The 22,292-nt window shown below is 46.7% G+C and overlaps 4 protein-coding genes across 4 annotated transcripts; 2 read left to right on the forward strand and 2 right to left on the reverse strand.

Annotated features, from left to right (window-relative positions):
- Window positions 1-1,115: 1,115 nt before the first annotated feature.
- Pdw03_6763 (Class I alpha-mannosidase) lies at window positions 1,116-3,063 on the forward strand (the record flags this gene model as incomplete). Its single annotated transcript, XM_014681203.2, has 4 exons — window positions 1,116-1,816; window positions 1,869-2,654; window positions 2,710-2,967; window positions 3,027-3,063. The coding sequence occupies 4 exons, from the start codon at window positions 1,116-1,118 to the stop codon at window positions 3,061-3,063; spliced, it is 1,782 nt and encodes a 593-aa protein (XP_014536689.2).
- A 7,059-nt stretch (window positions 3,064-10,122) lies between these two features.
- Window positions 10,123-11,271, reverse strand: Pdw03_6764 (Zinc finger, AN1-type; the record flags this gene model as incomplete). Its single annotated transcript, XM_014681202.2, has 1 exon — window positions 10,123-11,271. The coding sequence occupies one exon, from the start codon at window positions 11,269-11,271 to the stop codon at window positions 10,123-10,125; it is 1,149 nt and encodes a 382-aa protein (XP_014536688.2).
- Window positions 11,272-16,815: 5,544 nt separating this feature from the next.
- Window positions 16,816-17,327, reverse strand: Pdw03_6765 (uncharacterized protein; the record flags this gene model as incomplete). The annotated part of the gene is made up of 4 exons (XM_066101442.1): window positions 16,816-17,048; window positions 17,103-17,169; window positions 17,254-17,271; window positions 17,325-17,327. 4 exons carry the CDS (start codon window positions 17,325-17,327, stop codon window positions 16,816-16,818), a joined length of 321 nt encoding a protein of 106 aa, XP_065956525.1.
- A 3,264-nt stretch (window positions 17,328-20,591) lies between these two features.
- On the forward strand, window positions 20,592-21,041 carry Pdw03_6766 (uncharacterized protein; the record flags this gene model as incomplete). Its single annotated transcript, XM_014681201.1, has 2 exons — window positions 20,592-20,613; window positions 20,665-21,041. 2 exons carry the CDS (start codon window positions 20,592-20,594, stop codon window positions 21,039-21,041), a joined length of 399 nt encoding a protein of 132 aa, XP_014536687.1.
- Between the last annotated feature and the right edge of the window lie 1,251 nt (window positions 21,042-22,292).

The following is a 22,292-nucleotide window of genomic DNA, read 5'->3' on the forward strand; positions in this document are numbered from 1 at the left end:
GGTACTTTGATGGATCAACCCAATGTTAAAGGTAGGCCACCGCAGCAAATCACATTAGATTAAATGCACGAATCTAAATGTACAGACAAGGGGGTTAGAACTTTGTCTGGTCGTCAAGGCCGAGGTCGAGGTCGTGGGTGTGGGGAATGATGCGTTAGACTTGTTGGCTCTTGGCGGCCCATCAGGCAGGTAACCGGGTTAATAAGTATTCATAGATGAAGATCACAGTGAACTAGTTCTAGATTCCAATCCGGTGTAGATCCAGAGGTAAAGTGAGTGAAATTACTAATATCATCAGATGCTTAGCTAGGGATAAAACCTCCCGGGCTACCTATGTTGTAGGAGGGCATCCCATCTGTTGGTAGGATTACATAATCACTGGAGACCGGGGAAGGTGGTGCAAACAGGATCATGTGACTGCGCAGCAGCACCGCTTATCACGTGAGCGCCACCTGCCCATTTTTGGAGGAAATAAGGCACAGACCTACGGGGCAGGTAGGGCTAAACATAGGTAGTCATGGCACATATGGAAATTAAAGGACAAGCTTTCAAATGCACACTTACAATCCTCCAGTCTAAAAATCGACAAGATCAACCTTTACTCCATCAGAGTCAGGGGCCGCTGTGGGGTAGTGGCGCCCTCAGACCGAGCACAGCCTCGAGATACAGAAGAGCCTCGCAAGCCTCGACGTGACTATTGATATTCTAATAATAACATTGTAGCAAGGACCCAGCAGTCTTCCCTTGTGTGGTGTGGCCAGGTGTGAAGGGGGTGACATTCTCAAATTGTACCAATCATCATCTACGATATCATGCCTCGCACTAAATTCCAGAAGCCACCAAGGACGATCAATGGAGTTCCAAAGAACTCGGCCGTGTCTAATTCCCTTTTGCAGAGACCTCTCACAATTCATGACGTGCCATGTTGTGTAAAAATGTATCCATTTCCTCCTTTATTCAAACTGCCAGGGATCTTAGTTCTCGCTGAGACAACAATGTCGGCCTTCCTTGCTGGTCCTTAGGCTTGTACATCTTTCCACTCCTTCTCTGCGTCTCATACTACCGTTCTTTTGTGATTGATTCTGTTACTCTGGGACAACCTGACGCCATTCATGATGTATAACAGACACAAAACCCGACCTATATCAACTGCATTCTTTCTCATTGTCGCAACATACTTTTTCTTCTTCTGGCTCCCTAGGATTCAAACTTACCAAGGTCGCCCAACAAAGCCAATCTCCAGAAAGGACCACACCGTTCGGCATGATGCCATTCGTCTAGATAAAGTCACCGAGCGATTCCCCGTTGCAGAGTACATCCCACTGCCCAAGAGTTCAGCGAAAATCCCCCGCATCCAGCATGACTTTCCCGAAGAAACCCGCAGCGAACGTAAGGCCAGACTCAAGAAGCGGGATGCTGTGAAGGAAGCGTTTCTTCATTCATGGAATGGATATAAGGATCATGCATGGATGCGCGATGAAGTGAAACCCCGCACTGGAGGGTACCAGGATACCTTCAATGGCTGGGGTGCCACACTTGTTGATTCGCTAGATGCGCTAGTGATTATGGGACTAGACGATGAGCTGCAGCTGGCTCTGGAGGCTCTGGAAGAAATCGATTTTAAAACAACCAAGAGCAAGCATGTGCCTGTCTTTGAGATCATCATTCGCTACATGGGTGGTTTTATTGCTGCTCATGACTTGACCGAGGGCAAGCATCCTATCCTGCTGAGAAAAGCGGTTGAACTGGGAGAGATGATTTTCAATGCGTTTGATACGCATAACCGCATGCCCCAAGTGCGTTGGGAGTGGACTAGGTATGCCAAAATAGATAATATGCAACAAGAATGCGAGACTGACAATCCACAGATCCGCCCAAGGCAAAGAAATCACACCATCATCCCGCACAAGCCTAGCGGAAATGGGATCCTTGACAATGGAGTTCACTCGCCTGACTCAATTGACCGGTGATCCCAAGTACTACGACGCCGTGCAGCGTATCATGAACGAGCTCGAGATAGGACAAGACAAAACCCGGATGCCTGGCATGTGGCCGACCTGGATTGATACCGACCGAATGACCTTTGACGACTCCGAATTCACCGTTGGCGGATGTGCTGATTCCACATACGAGTACTTGCCCAAAGAGCACATTCTCCTGGGCGCACAGACGGACAAATATCGCCGGATGTACGAAAAGGCCATTATCACATTCAACGAGAATCTACTATTCAGAGGAATGACCCAGGACGAGGATCAACACATTCTCTTCACGGCTAATGTTGTCGCAATGCGGGGTGACACGAAGACCTTCCAGTACACGCCTGACCACCTCAAGTGCTTCATGGGTGGCACCGTGGCTATTGGGGCTAAGGTTTTTAATCGGCCGGAGGATATGTATGTTGCCCGGGGACTTACCGACGGCTGTGTCTGGGCATACGATGTTATGCCTACGGGGATCATGCCAGAGGTGTTCAACGTCACTCCTTGCGAGCACATTGATGAGTGTCCGTGGGATGAAGAGCAGTGGATGTCAGATGTTATATCACACTCTATTGATACTGAGGAGGACCGCGAGAAAGCAGAAAACCACATAGAGGCTGAACATCTACCACCAGGCATAACTAGTGTTCAAGATGCTTCGTATAAGCTCAGGTACGGCTTTATCTCATTTCTCCAGGTACGATTCACTAACATACTCCACGTCTAGACCCGAAGCTCTTGAGTCCCTGTTTGTCATGTATCGGATCACTGGAGATAAAACTCTCCAGGACTCTGCATGGCGCATGTTTAAGAACATTGATAAGGCAACTCGAACTAAATTTGGCCATTCGTCGATCAACGATGTGCGTCACGTAAAACCGAAACATGAGGACAAAATGGAAAGCTTTTGGCTTGCCGAGACCTTGAAGTACCTCTATCTCATCTTTTCTGAGCCAGATCACATAAGTCTGGACGATTATGTGCTGTATGTTTGTGTCCAGCTGTGTTGACACCGTCTTCATGGGCTAATGATTCTCTTTTTAGGAGCACCGAAGCCCATCCGTTCAAGCGGCCAAACTGAAGCGTCCCAATATTGAGATTTCGTGCACAGGTTCAATTATCAGCAAATTCTTGATTTATATCAACAAGACCGGCGTTACAGGCAGCAAGGCTTTCATTTTGTGATGCAACATCTACCTGCTCAGTCACTCGAGCAAAGATTACCCCAATCCCCGGTTTATCTATTCATAATATTCGACATCTACACATCATCTGCACATCTTGCCACAACCCATAATACCAAAATGAAATTATACATATGCAGAAACATCGACAGATCTAATCTTCAAATCCTCCTGCCTGCTCAGCTCCTCATTCTCATATTGAATCGAGTACCGAATCTCTTTATGAATAACCATCTTGTCCGCCCCCTCCCCATTCCCTCCATGAGTTGTCTCGCTCGTATAGGGCCTCGGCACAAGCTCAATAAAATCCGACGCCACCGTAAACGGCCCCTCAGACGCACCCCTCATACAATCCTTCCCCTTTTCCGGCACCCGAAAACTTAGCTTCTTATGCGGCGCGCCGAGCGGGAATATGGACCGGCGGATTGGCGCGCGCACCGCATCCGATCCACCGCTCCCCTCATTTCTTTGGTTATTTCCAAGCGCTCCGTGCGCACGGGAACTGGTATCAAGACACGACGGAGTAATCCGACTTCGGTCAAAATTGTCCGACCGTTGCGATCCAAAACCAGAACCACGAGCGGCCGGAGGAACCGTGGGCGGCCTTGACTCCGTGCCGGCTCTATTCCTCCGTGTGCGAGAATGCGACATGAATCTCGACGCGATATTCGAATTCGAGCCCAATCCGGTCTTCGAGATTTCTTTCGTGTCATTTGATTTTGATGCGCTAATTTCCAGCGTCGAGTCGCCTGCCGTACCGTAGTTCGTGTGTGAGAAAACAGGAAGGTGATCCGAGAATTATCGCTGTGGATAGTAGTCAGCCAATGAAACCGCTTCTTAGTCGCCAAGCCTGAACCAACCATTTATAGATTTGTGATGGATGCTGCGTTTCGTACTTGATTTGAATCAAACAAAATAAACGACCACAGAGACCCAGGCAGGTGATTGTGGCGCTCACCAAGACATACAGAAACACCCTATAACAGTGGCATTGAATTTAGACTTTGTGGTGTATGAGTGCGTAGAAAGGCCACGTCCTACAGGGGTTGTGAAGTGACGAATCACGAAGGCTCATAGACGACCATCGTAAATGCCCATTTCGTTGTGATATGCAATATCGAGCCAGACCGTCATGATGACATTGCAGCCTACGACATCGAGGCCTCCATGATAGTCCGTGCGATCCCACTTGGAAAGTTTGCTTTGGCCTCCTTCAAAAAGCAAATCTATCTGATCGGCTTCATGCAGGAAATAACAACCCCGCGGCAACAGGCCCTGAATTTGGGAACCATAGCAAATGGTTACGGTAGGGATAGTATGCAGGACATTGGTACGGTTCATATGAAATATAACCTTGCATATTGATAGCAGCCTCGACGACGCAGATATTTCAATAAGCGTTAAGCAGTTTATCTTTTAGCGTGATATCCATGGGATTTTCTACCACACTTTCTGGGTGGCCTTTCACCCAATCTCATTTCTCGATCCGCCATCGAAATACCTCTGCCGATTTCTCCTGGGGAGATCGCCCATGTCGAGACGATACACAAAAAGAAGAGACAGGGCCGGCAGTGGATGCTTTCAAACTGCCTGCATATCCCCCCTCACTAGTGTGCAGGGTACCTTTCATCATCGAGACCCAACCGGTGCCAGCCGGCCCGTGCTATCATTCAACTCGCGGTTCTATAGAGCTGGTTTCATACAACTGTACACCACCTGTTCCTGAAGAACCGCCAGCCGAGAATACCTGGACTAAATGGCTTCACATTCTCTGCAAAAGTAAGTCTCTAACTTTGGCCACTACAAATTTTCTCTGCTAAGCGGACAGGCTGATATATTCAAACACACGTCCTGCAAACGCGCCTCGTTATGGAATTTTGATGGAGTAAAAAGGAGAGGTGAAGATTTATCCAGATTTTCGAAAGTGCCTACTTTTTGTTACCAGAATGGATAATGGGACCATTGAAACTGTACATATTGAGCCGCGTGAAGTCTTGGAAGGGGCCAAATCATCAGACTTAAGAAATCGGGATCGAACCCGCCAGGCCAGGCACATGTTGCCGCCTGAGGAGTGGTTTGCCTTCGAATTTCGATATACGAGGAAGCGACAGAAGCTGTACGCTAGAGACAATTTAAATTTCGAAGCCAAACAATTGGATCATCGAGGTTCTCTCTAGTTCCAGAGCCAATCATCACTGCACCTAGGTCCTGATTCTGGCAGTCTGCTTGATTCGCCACGTTGCTTCTCCACCGCTCGTTCTCAGTGCTGTAAGATGCCATGTTCTAATCAAGACCAAGGAAGCAATGGAGAAGATCAACAGTGGCGGGAAATAGGAAATGCAGAGGGCTTTACCTTTCTGTCGTGCAGCTGATCTAAAATGAAATGCCAAAGGAATTTCTTGGACATTCGGTATGCGAGGGTGCAAGAGAAACTGCGATCTAGGACTTTTTTGCTATCCCTAGTTCTTAGTACTCGGCAAATCAACCAACAATTTCCATCCTTGAGCATGCGTTGGCTACACTGTGCTTTATTTATAAAAGAGGTTGCGTCATAATTTGAGACTCAGTTCCATTCCACTGTTTACATTCACTCGGACTCAAGATGTCTGAGGCGGAAAGCCAGCTCGCAATTTTGCTGCAAGCTCTGGTGAGATCGGACTTGAATTCTATCTGTCCTCGATGTTACCAGCTCTTTTCAGACATCATTGCATGTTATCGTCATTGTCGAGAGACAGGAGAAGGCAACAAGGCCGGAGAAGGTGACAGAGCAGATGATATCCACAAGGGGCTTGGTTTGATCACAAAAAAAGACTTCCCGGAATTCCTTCGATGCTATCGGGTGGCTATTGGGTTCTCAATTGCTGAATGTGACCTTCCATTGGGAGGCGGCCCCGGACGGCGCTCATATGACAAATGCTTTGCAATTGACTTCGTGCTTGACAATTGTGGTAAGTTTTACTCGCAAATGTAAGCTCGAAGCCTTCAAACTGATATGGACATAGTTCCCAGCAGAGAAACAATGGAAGCAATGTTGTTGGCCGTGATGAAAATCTAGGTCCAATCTCATCAAGTGAGGTCATGGCGGTAAGTCGCAAAAGAGCCCTCTCGACTGATGAAGATTTAAGTGCCATCTTCAACAGGCAACGGTTCGAGCAAATGGCTTCCTCGCCCGTTTGTTGATGGATCAAACACAAGTGAGGTACAAATTAAAGCAAAATTAGAGTTGAGGGTGGCATGAAAGGCTCAGTAAGAGAATTGGAAGTTACAGGGTAGCACAGAGTACAAAATTACATCCTATAAAATTCTCGAGATATCACAACAAGGAATGTTCCATGTGCCGAAGTCATCTAAATGTACAAAACCGCATTGCCTTTGATCACGTGATACTGCAAGAGCCCTAATAATCCGCTCAATTTTTCTTTGAACTCCGCCAACGAGAGCGATCCGTACATTTTGGTGTAGCTGAGATAAATCGATGCAAAAATTGAGTCAATTCCATTGCAAGGCTTGGCGAAGAATTGAACAAGGCCCCGAGAGAGAGGAATCATTCTTGAGTCAAAATGCCAGGCGAGAAGTGAAAGCATAGACAAAGCACAAGCAGGCATATTTGTCTACGTGCTTGAAAAATTACATTGCTTTGGCCAGAGAATGGCCGAGAATACCCAGTCTATTGCATCGGGATATGACATCTCTCGATCTTGGGAGCTTACTTGCGACCGAGGTGACCATCATTGCCATTCCAATGAGGTTTTACGCAAAGACCGGGACGTGTTTGATTGAGCAATGAACGCCCGTACTCGATGCGAAATGTGGTAATACACCGATAGTCGAAATCAAAACCGCCTCAAGTACTTCATTACTATACTGTAACTCGATATCATTTTCGCGCTTCGTCATGGCTGCTTTGGCGCGTAAGGGATACACGGCATCGGTATCTCTCTCTGCAAGGTAATCACAAGTCTGAAATGGGCCAGCACAGCCACCGTTTTAATACAGGCCAGCCACAGTGGACTTTATTTTTTGATACATAAAACAAGGTCAGTTCCGTAACATAACTGCATTATACAACGGTATTTGCCTAGGCCCTTGTCTTATTTGGTATGAACTATTCTGATATGTGCTGAATGACCATTCTCTAAAAAATAATGGTTCAAGCCTACGCAGGCCTAGACACGTTATTTTTTCTTTTGCCATTGAGCTGTAATGATTATTGGCCACAAAATAAAAAAGGCAACCTGATGTGATACAATTTCATTGGCGCGGTTTCATCTGGAGGGTATGTATCCAACAATAATCTCCAAGGTTTTTCATGCGGACTAACGGGGACAAAGTTGATTCTCGAAGCCTGGATTTGCTGTTTCCTCAAATACTTGAGAGCAATGATGATATTTGCTAACAGTCTGCCGATCAGACAGAATGGCACAAGTGCTCTTATTTACATTTTTGATTCCACCCCACGGCTCGTGTAAATCTTATTATTCTCTTTTCAGCCAACTTGGACCCGAGTCATTCGCAAGAGCACGTCAATCCGCGCGGAACAGTCAGTATACATACGACCAAGTGATTATCCATCAATTCATGAATGTCCAGACAAATGATAAGCGATAAACTCATGATAGGCTCGGTATGAGGCAAAGCGCTAGTCATTCAAGGCCAACATCAGTATGGAGGAGAATTTTTGGGATATTGTTGGGACATCTGCCCTTGCTTCGACCGTTCATCACTTCTCCACTTACGTCCTTTTCTATTCTTAACCGTTTGTTCTTAACCGTTTGTTCTTAACCGTTTGTTCTTCACCGTTTGTTCTTCACCGTTTGTTCTTCACCGTTTGTTCTTCACCGTTTGTTCTTCACCGTTTGTTTTCAAATTTTTATTCACCAACAATTTCTGGCTGGGTATTGACTATTTGCAGTCAACCGTTCGATTTTGAGTTTTAGTTGTAAAGGTGTTATAGAGAACATCCTTGTCGAAAAATTTGCTTGACCGCGACCTGGCCGATTCAGTGGTAATCGCAGCCCCACAAAGCAATTCGCGATATTAAAGTTCGTTATAAGTAGCTGAATATCTTGTACCTAGTTCGTAAAAATACGTGCAGGCTTCCATCGGGGATTGTTGGTAGTGCAACGTTAGTGGGTAATCTGTTTTCAAATTTTACTGTATAGAGCAGATGGCGCAGAGGTTTGTGGACACCGGAGTCAAATTGGTCTATCGGTTACCCTACTTGGGTGACTAAAATCTGATGAAAAGATTCTTTGCTGAGCTCAAAGCTTCTAAAAAACGTAGTTGAATTTTTCATGGAGTAGGTCCAGACCAAGGCTTTAAAGACTTTCTAAGCTAGTGTAGTGATGTTGGCAGTGCAAAAGAACAAAGTGCGAGAGGCCATTTTCGGTACGCAGGTTCGAACGAAGCAATATCAAGAAGATCTTCGTCATGTATAATTGGATGAGCACAAGTATCCATGCGGCTCCACGGCGCGTAGTGACTATTTCTTTCATGGAGTTATCCATCAAACCAATCGTTATCAAGGATTCGATTCGCTGATGCCCTTGCTGGCTGGAAGGTTTGTTGCATACTTTGCCAAACCTGTTCTTAATTTCTATCGTCTGCAACCAAGCGTTGAAGATTTGACACCTGTGGAGCTTGGCGGTATAGGACATTCACACCCAGCCTTTTCATACCACTCAGGAGGGTAATCTGGCATAGGATGAGCTGGTAGGGAGGGGGGGGGGGGGGGGGGGGGGGGGGGGGGGGGGATCCGGTAGAACAAGCAGCACTATCCAGTAATGACTTCACTCAATGCTGCTCGTATAGATCGGTTGTGAAAACATTCAGGTCTTTGTTTCCTGGGTTCTCCTTGTTCCATAGCTGAAGCTCTGGGAAGATAATATTCAGATTGAGTCGACATAGCTTGGTATAAGGGTACATAGGATAACATGCAAAGAACGAGCAGTGTTGGGCCAAGCTGGGTGTTCACTTTCCGAAGAAACTTTCGCACTTTCGTTATCCTATAATAGGATGCGCTTGAAACGGACACGAGCGCAGTGCCAAGAAACAGCTTGCAATATGTCACCACATTTTCACTTTGGTCATCGTCCAAGCTAGAGATACCTGACTCTAGAAGTTGATACGTGACTTGTAATCGCCGTTGAAAAATATATTCGGAAGATATCATGGGAGAGGCGATGAACGGAGGGCAGGTGAGAAAGCGGGAAGGCCGATGAGAAATAGAAGAACGCCCGTGCCGAAACAACATGTGACTAGCAATGCGAATCGAAGGAGCCTTTGCCCTCGTCAGTGTCGGTCTGATTGGATGGAGCCTGTTACGCTAGTCAGTACTTTGCCACTTGGCAGTTGATGCATCATAGTAAGAAACGGCCTCAGACGCATCTGATTTGTGAATCTCAAGCGCCGTACTAAGCCCCTTCAGCCTGAGCGGCCCACAACTCATAGTTGAGGGCTGATTGGAAAGCTACTGCCCAAATTTAAAGTGTGGAGTAGTCCCTTTTTTCAAGGACGGATATACAATGGTGGATGGTAGTTGCGTCAAAGTATCAAGCAACACCAAACCAGGCCGAGTGAGCGAGTATTCATAAGTAATATCTTCAATTTGCATTCGTTCACAAGAGCGTTCTCTCCGATCAAGTATCGCCTAAATATAAAGCCAAATCCTAACCTTTACGTTCTGTTGTGTGTTATCACGCTTGCTATGGCAACACCGTCATCCTTAGGCTTAGTAAGTCAACGATGAGAATGTACCGATGACTTTTGAAGTCATAAGAAAATATCCTAGCTTCAAGCGCACTTCTGTAAACACTGTCATAGCCTCACAAGCAATCAAAGAGTTGTGCAATACAGCCATCTCATTATGTACATATTTCTCTATTTGCAGGCATCTTGTTGAGTTTGTTTGACTACTACGCACATCGACGTTTTTGTGAGAAGCCTTACTCTCGATGCTAGATTGAATCCACGCAATCTGTTTTATTTAAACTCCTCTCACCTCGCTCCTTCGACCCCCATCTCTCCTTCCTCTCGTTCTTTTCTAGTTCCAACAAGCCGAGAAGTAAGTCATCACCTTTCCATTTCTTGAGAGCCTTGCTCTTCCATGTCTCCCACTCCTCGTCTTCAAAGTTGAAGGCCCGCTGGAGTCCTGCGAAGAGATTTAGATGTGTTTGCATATCTAGAAAAGAGCTCTCGGGGCCAAGAGCGAAGAGAAATCTCTGAGCCTTTCTGCCCTCAATGACACAGACAGCGAGATCTTCACGGCCCTTTTCGTAATAGATAGCAGCGAGCCGCAACTCATCTGCGGCTAAAGCGTTAGAGCCGTTGTAGAACTCAGCCACTGGCCACAACATGCACGGGGAACAGAATGCCTCCGCCCTGGATACAGTCTGGGTCCATTCCCAGTCTATGACTCCCACAATATCGAAACTGTCATTGACCAAAATGTGGTCACCCTTGTCATCCGGGTGCTTGAGAAAGAACTGGTCCTCTGACGGGACATCTTGGAAGAGAACGCCGACGATGTCCTGGCGAAGTCGATGAACGAGGTAAGTGTCTACCGGATAGCAGCAATCAATCTCGCTGCTAGCTATCATTGCAAGGTAGGACTTTAGGATAACCTGACAGCCTTCAAGCGAGGAAGAGAATGGGCCTAGTGGCCCCTCTCCTGCTCGGAATGTTGGTTGATGTGCGAGACCTTGAACACCGAAAACACCTCCCGCCGAGGAGACAAGTGAACCCATTGCTCTGAAAGGATGCTTATCAATCTCGAGGAAAATGTCAACCAACTGCTGCATGACCTTCTCTTTCTGCTGAGGAGTCGCCGCCTGCCAACTCAGAGGCTTTCCGTCCAGCTTTTCCATCAGAATATAGTCGACTCCAAGTGAGTTTTCTGGATCAGATTCACATGCCCAATCGAAGACTTTGGGCGTTGGGATGCGAGTGCATCGTTGGAGGTAAATCATAGTGGCAGCTTCGCTTCGTAGTATCCACTCACGAACTTCCCGCGGCGGTGATGTGGTTCTTGCGAGGCGAAAACGTGCCAGCCATTTAACGTTATCATCGAAGGTGATCTCGGCATGGCAGTTCTGATTTCCCATCATAGCAGACAAGCTTTTGCGAGACAAGTCAACGGAACAGGAGACACCTTCTCTTAGCATCGATGCACGGGAACATAGTTTAGAACGATCTATTCGAAGGCGTAGCTCGTCTATGTGACGAGCCTCTGTAGCTGCATATTGAGCACTGTAGGATGTCCAATTTTCCTAATAGATGATTATGAGCATTGCGACCGTGACTGGTATTTGGGCAGATACATCACAGACCTCCGGTCTTGGGCATTTGTGCCACGGCGCTTGGCGATGCATGCGACAAAGATGTCTGTCGCACAGCAAGCAATCTCCTGCGCTCTGCGCGGCTGGTTTCCCACAACTCTCCCATTCGCACGACCAGTGAGGCATTATGAAACTTAATTTTTGAAGGTACCTTACCGGGGAGAATTCCAGAGTGATAACGAACGAATCTTTTGATCGGGGTGCTGAAGTGAAAGAAAAACCGAGGAGCAAGGATAGCCAGTCCGCGACTTTTTATTGTTCCTTACCGTCAAGCGGTGTGGGAAACTGGTAAGTCCGAGTTACCTACCCTACTCTGCATACTTCATAAACAGAAAGGCTCCAACCTCATCTCTTTCAGAGGGGGAGAAAATGGCCGAGGCTGTTCAATGGCCCAGGTAATGCTTCACTTTGCCTCCTCATTGCTGAGTTAGCATATCATTGAACCGTCAAATGGCCAATGTTGCCATGGCAACATTTTCTCAATGCTGTTTTAAATAGTACGTATAATGAGTGGTGATGTTAATATGCGTCAATGATTTCAATTGCCTATCAGATGCGCTTGCGAACAGGCTGTTAAAAATTGGCAGACACCAAGGGTTATCTGAATACAGTGGTACCTAAGTCACTGTTTTGGATGTAGTATTTGAAAAGTCCATACTATCCGATTATGCCCAAGTAGTCAATTTGCTCGCCACACAGTGCGGATAATTCTTCAGAATGTTGTTTTTGGCCAAAGCTCTGCGCTTGACCCAAGAACGGTAGTGGTACTTTCTGAGAGTCTGGCACGCGGAGACCAGAGATGCAGTTTTGGCATTGAGCTTGTGCTGCCGCTTTGTTGCTCGTTTGATCTCTCTTGTGCCTAGAAGCCACACTTGTTGAGCGATCAGCGTTGTTGTTGCGCTATTCCGGAGACCTGCTATGGGAATGGGAAATTGTATCACTCAGTATATAGCTGGGTAAAGAAAATCATTGGTGTCTTACGTTTTGAGAGACTGTCGACATTTCAACGGGGTAGAAAGAAGCTGTTCAACGACAAAGCAAATCTTTGGGACTCCTGAGTAGTCGCCTTTTATGTGCTGGAATGAGATGGGATGCCCTCGAGCCCTGATCATATCACAAACACTAGCAAGGGGTTGTTTGACCAATCAGAATCACGAGTTCCGCCCCCCTCTCAATACAGACAAAGTCTTTCAAAAAGTCGGTATTTCATCTTTTTGAGCAGATGAGTAAATTTGGCGTCAGTGTGCAGTGGGGACACATCTCAAGGCTTTCCAAGGGTTAGGGATAGAGCGGCAATCTTCTTTTGTCGCCACTTGCCAAGCGTTTACCAAGAAACCACAGAGCTCAATTAGATCAAGCAGGCAGGCAGACAGTCGAAGTGAGCCATTGGGCGATTGCATTAGCCACGGTAGCAAGCTACTATCTGGGTGTACTGGGTCATACTCCCTGACGCAAAGCATCCCCAGAACCTAAAGAACGAGAGACGCAAGTGCTGGCACACTAGTACTTGCAAAATGAGAGAAAGAGATTACCAACAAAAAAACGCGATTTCAACTCTGGCTTAGTATTAGTCCCCAACAGGGCAATAATGCATGCTGGATTGGAAAGTGGAGCACATCTAGTCAAAGGATGGCAGCCTCTTCGACTGATGAATGATTTTATGGCACCCAATGGTTGTGGAAGCGCAGCCTGTGCGTCAAAGATGCCGGTCATCGTATATTAGTCCATGCAGCCATTGTTCAATTCAAGGTCGGTCGGTTTTCATCCTGCCACGGCTCTCTAGTCCATATCGAAGTCGGACCACCATCCCATCCTTATCTCTCAGTGGTCTCTCTCATGAAGATGGACACCCACTGTCCTCCGTTATGCTATACTGCTCTTACAACCCACCATCCTCACTGGGATACCCAGGAAGATCCCAGTCATCAAACCATGCATAGTACACAGCCTTTCAGACCTCAGAAATATCCTCGACTATCGTCCAACCTCAGCGAGCTCTCCTTACAAGTTTCCGAAGCCCCTAATCATTTGGCTGGCCAGAGACAACAGCGTACGTTCATCTTTCTGTTCTAACTACAGACAAACACTTATAGCTCACAGACTTCCTAGAGAATTACCCCCCTCCCGAAATTGTCGAGCCGAAACCCTCAATCCCTGAGACAAATCAACAGGAGGGCCTCAACTCTAGCATCGATTTTCAAGCTCAGCACGTCCAGTCATACACCTCCTTCAAACCCAACAACTATAGCTCCATCGTAGCGAGCTCTATCGGGTCTAATCCAAGCTCCGCAAATGCCACTGAGTTCAATATGACGCCATCCCATGAGGATTTTCAGGCATACAGTGAGCGCCCGCAGGTCTTGAATGCTAGAATGAACCTCTTCTATTTACATCTCCGTTAACCAATTTGCTGTTGTCGACTATGAAACCCGTTTTGGCTAGTTCCTTCGCCATTGGTCACGTTGACCCGGGCTGCCAAGCGACAAGTGAAATAATCGCCAACGGCTGAGCGGAGGGCATTGCAATCACTTGTCGGGCAAAGGGGATCAAGAGTTTGTTTGTTTTTAGAGCTTTGCGTTTTGCCGAAGATTGGTACGGATAAATCCCAACGGCAAGAAATATGTGCACCAAAGCCGTCGTTGCTGCGGCGAGTTTGTGTGATTGCATGATCGTGCGCTTGAACTTCTGTGTCCCAATTTGACGTACTTGCTGAGCAGAGAAAGATACAGATGTGGTGGCTTGGTGGCATTTCTGGGGCCTCTTAGAAGTGCTTTACTGGGAGAATTGAAGATAGGAAATTGGATGCAATTGGGGACTACATAAACATGGAGATGGAAGAGCAGAATGGAAAGTGACTATTGAAGCAACAGTGGAGTTCAAGTTTTGGCAGCAAATATAGAACAGGGCTCAGGTGAGCTCTTTCAGTCTAGAAGAATAAGAGTAGAGTGACTTCTTGTAAATTACTGCAACGACGACAATACAATCAGACACCTCAACTAACCATTCAAATATACAAGACCCATTTCTCCTTGATTACATGATATACCACATGCCCCAGTAGCTCGATAAACTTTCTTTTAAAGCTATTTGCTGACCCCGACTTGTCCATTGTCGTGTGAGTAAGATAGATGTCAACGCAAACATCGTCGAGGGGTTTCTCAGGTTCCTCCCTCAAAGAATCAAAGAATCTAGCGGGAGAGAGCGGCTCTCAAATTTACATTGAGGTGGCAGGTGAGGAGTGCAAACACATTAAGCGAGAAATCAGTGAGGTCACCCATCATGGCTTGCACATGTTGCTCCAAGATGGCGTTTTTGGCCAAATTATTCCGTCCCTTTCTGTTTTTATTCATCAGAAGGCGCTGAAAGGCCTCCACTAGCAATGAAGTCTCGGGATCGAGTTCGTGTTGCCGTTTGATTGCCTTTGCCAGATCCGGGGTACCCAGCCACCAAATTTGCATGGCCATCAATAATGTTTGGGCTGATGTCTTGAGGAATGCCTTGTGAATCTGTATGTTCAGCCTGAGTATGGGAACAGAATATAAGGAATTTGCCCTTGCCATATTGACGCCATCACTTGCCATGACAAACGCAGAGGCGGTGGGGCTGAGCAGATGCATGCATAATCGAAGATGCAAGACATCTCTTTGTACATTGAGGCTTTGTAGAGGGATTGATGCGCCTTGGCGCACGGATACCAATATTACGATACCTTTCCATTAAATGGTAATTTTCATTCTTTGAACGCGCTTGTATTTAGACGGACGTGATCTACTCAATAGTTCTTGAATGCTCCATACCTGCTGCAGCGAGATATTCTGGCAGCCAATCCTATTGTATAAACATCCTTGTAAGAACGCCCCTGGTATTCTTGTATGTCCCCCAAAACACTCTTTTCCAGACCAATAAGCGCCCAAGAACCAGCTAGTTGCGATTCAGGATATGCATTACTGATTTTCCCCGCTCATCACGGCTTGAACTGCGACAAATCTTCCTGAGCAAGGGGCGGGAGGGTCGGCTGTCTTCCCTTCCTTCCTTCACGTCGTACTTTAGTACAGATGAATCCCATCAACCCTGCGTCTCCGCTTCAGCCAGATGAGACCTTCATTCTTCATTTACACTGCCTCCCTTCGATTCTTCTCGAAACCTTTTGCTGCAAGAGCATGTCTTACAATAGCGAACATTGGCTTTCTGGTTCTGGTCCTGGTCCCCGGCCTCGCGACTCCCTTGTCCCCACGCCAATTCCCCAGTCGTACCCGTCGATTGAAAGTTTCATCAGTCCTTTCTGGGAAAGAGAGATAGTTACTTTTTCCTCGAACTCAACTTCTTCTAAAACGAGCCCTCTAACTGCATATTCTAGCCATGAAGCAGCATGGGACAGTATGCAGAACTCGTTCATGAGGACGAAACACGGGCGCGCTGGACCCCAAGGCTTGTAAGGCAAACGTATTCCAGTCCTTGGTAAATTTTAATGCTGATGTACGAGAACATGCAGCAAAGAATGGCATAACGATCCAACGAAAAAGCACCAGCATTTTGCGGCTCATTGCAAAATTTGCTCCTATTCCGAGCATAACTTGTCATGGATTGATCAACTAGTGGTTAGAGGTGACTCAGCCCTGAAAAACATTCTGATGAATCTCGAAAAATGCGATGAACCTCTATTGGAATACTTTTATAGATCTGCTTTCGAACGATTAGACGTGAATGCATCCTCAAATATCTTGAGCCTATGGATGGAGGCTATGAGCTCAGAAGTCTGGTTGGGAATCATGAATACTCATTTGAAGGAGTCTCCATCTCATGGTTTGTGTCCAAGACTCATCATTTCGTATCTGAGCTGACCACTGAAGATCCGCGGGACATTCTCTATGTAATATTGTGCGGCAACCACGGAGAGAAGCTTCCTTTCAAACATCTCCTCGAGGCATTGCGCTTTGCCCGTATCGAAGAAAGTGACAGAGAGGGGGTTGAAATGCGTTTACTCATGTGTGAAATTGAAATGTGGAGAAAGTTAGGCCACTAGGCCATTTTACAGGGTTCACCTGATTCCCATTTTCTGCTGACACACAATCTCATTCGTTCCCCAATGGGTACGATCTCTCAATACAATGCTCCCTCCCATACAAGAGGGCTTTGACAAATTGAATCTACAGCCCGTACATTGACTCTGTATTCAATATAGCTTCAAACTTTGACAAAGAGATGTTCGGATACAATTTTTTTTATTTTAATTCATGCCCCCAGGAATAAAGATTAAATTTAAGTAGATGAAAGCAATACAAACATAGCTCCGTGAGTCTTTGTTTGTTGGGCTTACTTTTGCTTTCCACAGAATTCTCTCAAGAACGTACCTTTATCCATATTACCGCTGGCAAAAACCGTTCGACTCTTTTTGGAATCACGAAGGACCACTGTTTTACTGGCGGAGCCTGAGATTCCGGTGAACGACAGCATGCTCGAATCGTCAAAGGTGCAATCTTTGAAGGTATACGTCATCTGGGGCTTGTGATCGATACCTTTGCCTTTTTCGCGGTAGCCGGCGGCTTCTTATACCAAAGTCAATAATCAAGTCCTATATTCTGAAGGCGCGTCATGAGTACCTGTGTAAATCAGTTCGTCGGAGTCGATAAGAAGCTTGTTGGACGGGGTCTCCTTGTTCTCGGCGGGCTATCAGACATGCAAATAAATCACGATCAGCAAGAGACATTTCGAAATAGAAACAACTCGCAGTAGTCTTATGATCAGATATACCTGACTTCCAGAGTTCCCCTCGATGAAAGCCAGCATTAGCTTGGGATCGACCTGTAGGGATGCGGGCTCACCATTGTAGATTTATTAGCTAAAGGCAACAGGAAACAATTCCGAGCACCATGATATCATACCATGGTGTTTTTCTCGGATCTAACTGAATACTCTCATCCACCAATGTTGCAGGGTTGCCTGAATCGGGGCTACCTTGGGTTTTGCAACCTGAGGTCCGCCTTAGTCATTTGATGGTCATGCTGAAAGTTGAAATCTTCACAACAGACTGAATAGCGGGACCTTGAGGTGCTTGAGAAACAGATTCTCTCAAGCTTATCACAATGTAGATATGGGAATGAGACGACGAAATGTCAGAATGTGAGGGGGAGTGGATTGATTTACGGCCCTATGTGACAGATTACCCGTAGTAACCGTGCCAAGCGCCCAACTACCCAGGATGGGTGGTTGGGTGGTTGGGCGCTTGGCACGGTTATCCAATAGAAACCATGCGATCTGTCAGGCCGAAACCTGACCCACCCTCAGCGAGTCAGTTTCCCCTCCAGAGATCCTTGCCAGATGCCTTCCAGATGGACCACTTTACTGATTTCCGACAGAAGGGAAGATCCAAAGGACTTGAAGCAAACTGATGGGTGAAAGAGATAAACTGAACTCCTAGGATGGATTCTTCCTCTTCCTCAACTAACAAAACATGAAGGGTAAGAACATATAGTCCTGGCCCGACGGCAATACTGACCGCCTCCGGGAGGCGGTCATTAAACTCCGTCCTAATTGCTATTTCATACATGATGATGAGAAGGACTATTCCCCCTAAAAAAAAAATCTTTACTTCCGACACGATCCTTACAGAATCTCACCATGAATGAGAAAGTGCACGTGACTTAGTATACTCGCAGTCCCTTCAGCTTGGGGGTCATGTAAAGCTGCGAAACTTAGCAAAAGGTGAGGCCTGGGCTGACAGCACATGCCAGCTTCATCATAATAGCAATAAGCTGCAGGGCCGTATTGCCTGTTCGCCTCCTTGAAAGAGCTTTCGAAGTGATGATGTGAGAACTTGCTTTTTAGCGGTCGGGAGCGGGCTGATTATCACGTCCTGCGCTTAAGACTATTTTTTTTGACTAGGTCAATCCGGTTCCCCGAAAGGGGCTGATCATACGGGACCAACAGAATGCTTAATGGGGGTTTCCGCCAATTCAAGCCTTTCTCGATATCTCTTCAGAGATACGCTATATTCCTATGAAAGTCGACATCCTGATCCCCGATCTTGGTAGTATTCTAGCACGGTTACATTTATAACGATAGCCTAAAAATAAAATACGTGTTAGTCCTGCATGGTACTTGAGCCGTGAAATTTTACCAACAAGCCAAACAGAAAGGTATTGCTGAGACGTTATCATTGCGGAAGAGATTCTAGTGATAGTCGGCGTAGTTGCCTGGCGTCGACGAGGAGGCCAAATTGCCAGATGAACTCAGTGTATCATGCACTTCCTGTATCGAAGTAAACACCTCGATTCCGCTGGTCTAGATGAGAAGCCACGGATCGTGCGGAAAGGCTACAGCGCGATATGATGTGGGTGCTCTGGGAAGGAATATGGCCAATGAGAGCTGATTATTCCAATAATCTGCCAATGATACTGCAGAGATTTCCCCAATGGTGGGTCTTCTAGCTGGGTTCTTTGTTATGGATGGTTTTCTGTTTGGCAAACAAAGAGAATCGCGAGCAAGGATGTTAAAGGAAAACACACAGAGCCTGAAAGAATCCCCTGAGTCTCTAACTCTCAATGTTTCTCCCAAAGCCCACTTCCAGATCCAAATCTCTCTATCCACGAAGTGCCGTCACTCACCTAATCCTGCACTGTCTGTTGGATGCCTCAGGCATCACATGTAGGATAGACCAACTAGATAGTCTTCCTTCCACTCTCACCTTCTCTCTCTCCCCGTCCATCCAATTGAATACTGTCTGTTTTACCTGCATACATACTATCATTGTATTTGCATCAATGTCCAAACATAATTCTCTGCGTCAGCTTCTGCCTAGAGATAAGGAAGTCGGCAATCAATATCTGAGATTGGCCGCGCCGACAAAACCGCGACGCAATGTCTCTCTGGCCTGTACCGGATGTCAGAAAAAGCGATCTAAGGTTAGAACTGTCGTTCCTCCTCTCGTGGCCAGAACTAACTCAGCGAAGTGCTCTGGTACGGCCCCTTGTACCACTTGTATGACTGAAAATCGCAAGTGCTTGTATGATCCAGCCCGTGAATAAGAATCTACATTCTTGAGCATTAAGCCTATCTCTGCCCTGCCATTGAAACACAAGAGAGCCCGCACGTCTCTCGAACCAACCCAATGGATGCTCCTGCTTCCTACTCTCATTCGGGACAGGCCAACAAAAGAAAGCGAGAGTCATCAGATTTTGATGAGAAGCCAGCTGGGACACCAGAAAGCTCCAAACAAGCTACTCGTTTCTCGAAATGAACGCCACCCAAGGGGGCAAAAGTTAGACCTCTCCGAGTCCCTGTTTAACCGACTCTGACCATAATACAGACATTTTCGATTAATAGTGCATGTTCGTTCACCTGCGACTTCGCCGAAATTCTGCAAGAAAAGCCCTCTTTGGCGTCCTCTGCTGTCGACCTCTTGAACCTCTATCTCTGTCTGTGGGAGTGCTACATGATCAAGTCTGCCGGAAAAATACGCTTGGAAGAGGAGCGCCGCTTCCTGCAAAGTTCCAACGAATGGCTGATGAAAGAGAACGAAAAGCTTCATCAATGCTGTACCAATCAGGAATTGTTGTAGTGGGATCGTCGTCAGGCTTTTTGTTTCGGTACACCAGGGAGTTCTCGCAACATTGCAAAATAGTGACAGACGGTTTCACCAGACAAGTGAGCTTCCTTGAGCTAAGTGGAATCTAACCGAACTTGTGGCTTTACCGTTAAACTGGATGGGCAGACAGTGAACGGATCGGAGGGTTGGTTGAACGGGGCATTTCCCAGGCACACGGTCGGTCAATGAATGGGCAATTACACATTGAACGAACACCAATCGATCAATATAGAGACCGGTCAAGTACACACGAGTGGTTTTGGTCGAATATACCAACTTTCGTATTCCTAATTCGTTTCATGCTTTACTTCCTCTTGTCTCGTGCTTGTGAACGAACTAGCTGCTCCTCAGAAAGTAACCAAGTGATAGCGCCGGCGAAATGCCTGTCAGGCATTCTGGCGTATACATAATAGCTTGCAACCCACTGGTGCTGTTTCACTCTCCAAATTTTCTTTTCTTCACAAGCCAGCTTTATCCTTAAATTGGCACATACGGTGCCCGAAGAATGGGACACCGTGATCGAATGGGTATGTTGGGTCAACTTCAATGATTGGTTTCAGCACTGACAATCTCTTCAGACTGCGACTTGGATCTGGACCTGGATTCAATCTGGAGAGAGTTCCCCACTGTGCCGAGCCCACCACCCTGTGTCGCAGCCAACCATCACAGTCTCCGATTAGTCCGACCTAACACCATGCCAAATCGTGCAAGATACGGCGAGAGGTCCCCCTTCATCGAATGCCTATTCTATCCTGGCTATGAGAGCGAATGCTTCTTCGGCTGGACCGGACCGGACCCCTTGTCCCCTGACACCTGCACCGATGATCTGTTCCTCTACGTATCGGCATTCTTCATTCTTGAGCGCGTGGACTGGATAGAATTACGGCTCAGCAAGCTCAGCATGGCAACGAAAGAGGTTGTGGAAGAGTACCCCGTTTTTCCTGCCACGGGTTGAGTCGATGCTGGGGAATCTACCCAGGACCCGTGGTCAGATACATGATATCATATTGCAGAGTAACCATGCGGAAAATGTTGGAGAACCCCAATTTCAGCTGTCGATGTGGCCACGCACTGAGAGTTCACAGAATTCTGCTATGCAGGGTACGATCCCTCCATCTTACGTTGAGTCTTCCATGCATTTATGTTCACTCAACCCGCAGCGTTTTGTGCAAAATATTGTAGGAAACTGGGGGACGTGAGTGATTTTGCCTTGGATCACGTCTTATTGAATTATAAAATTGATACGGCTTTACCACCTACGTCAGGCTGGTTCGCCTCTTATTGAGAGTCAAGTTTGTAGCTATGAGGCTTTCCAGGCTCTCTGTCACTTTTTGAAAGATATCAAGCTTCGCGCGTCGCCATTTGAATGACCCTGGTACCAGCAAATCACGGGCCACAAATCCAACGGCTTCAGCGGCAAATTTCAAGTATTCGATTCCTTTGCTAGAGAAATTCTGACAAACAAGCCAGCGTTTTATGCCCGCTTACCTAAGGGTGACTTTCTCCTACACCTACACTCGGTATTGATGAGCAGACCAGTCCTCTGGATCTATCGTCCCGGTGGTTCTAATCTTGCTTTGGTCAAGTCGTCTTGAAAAGCAAGATATCTCGACTTTGCCACCAAAGAGCTTAAAATGCGCTGGATTTCGATTCATTCCGTAGCTTTTATCCTAGTCAGTAACAGTGACATCTCAAATCAAAATGGAGGAGATCGAGGACCAAATCGGCTATCATTTCAAATCAAGCAATCTGCCGTGAAAAGCTTTGCACCCGGCTGGGACCCCTCCATCACAAGGCAACAAGTGCCTAGCTCTTGTGGGCGGCTCCATGCTGTCCGCTTCACTATTGGATCAATGGCATAGTGATGGAAACTCACTGACACGTTTGACACTACCTCGGGGTACGGTGTGTAATCCACTAATCTGAAATAGAGGATGGGCACAAGCACGTAAAGGAGCATGCGTGAAATGAGAACTTGAGTTTACGTGGAGAGAAGTTTGGGCTTGATCAGTTTATGGAAAGCCACCCAGCACACAAGGTTAAGTCCCGAAAGTTACGCAGACGACTACTGCAGAAGCGCTCCTCGATGCTGTTTGGGGAGACTCGGGGAAGAACGTACAAGAAGTGGATCCAGTGAGGACAAACCTAGGTCTCAGTGCCTGACTTTCTTTAAAGTGGGTTGTTTTCATTGATCTTTTGTAGTACG

Source organism: Penicillium digitatum, chromosome 2 (assembly GCF_016767815.1).
Source record: "Penicillium digitatum chromosome 2, complete sequence".
Classification (NCBI taxonomy): domain Eukaryota; kingdom Fungi; phylum Ascomycota; class Eurotiomycetes; order Eurotiales; family Aspergillaceae; genus Penicillium; species Penicillium digitatum.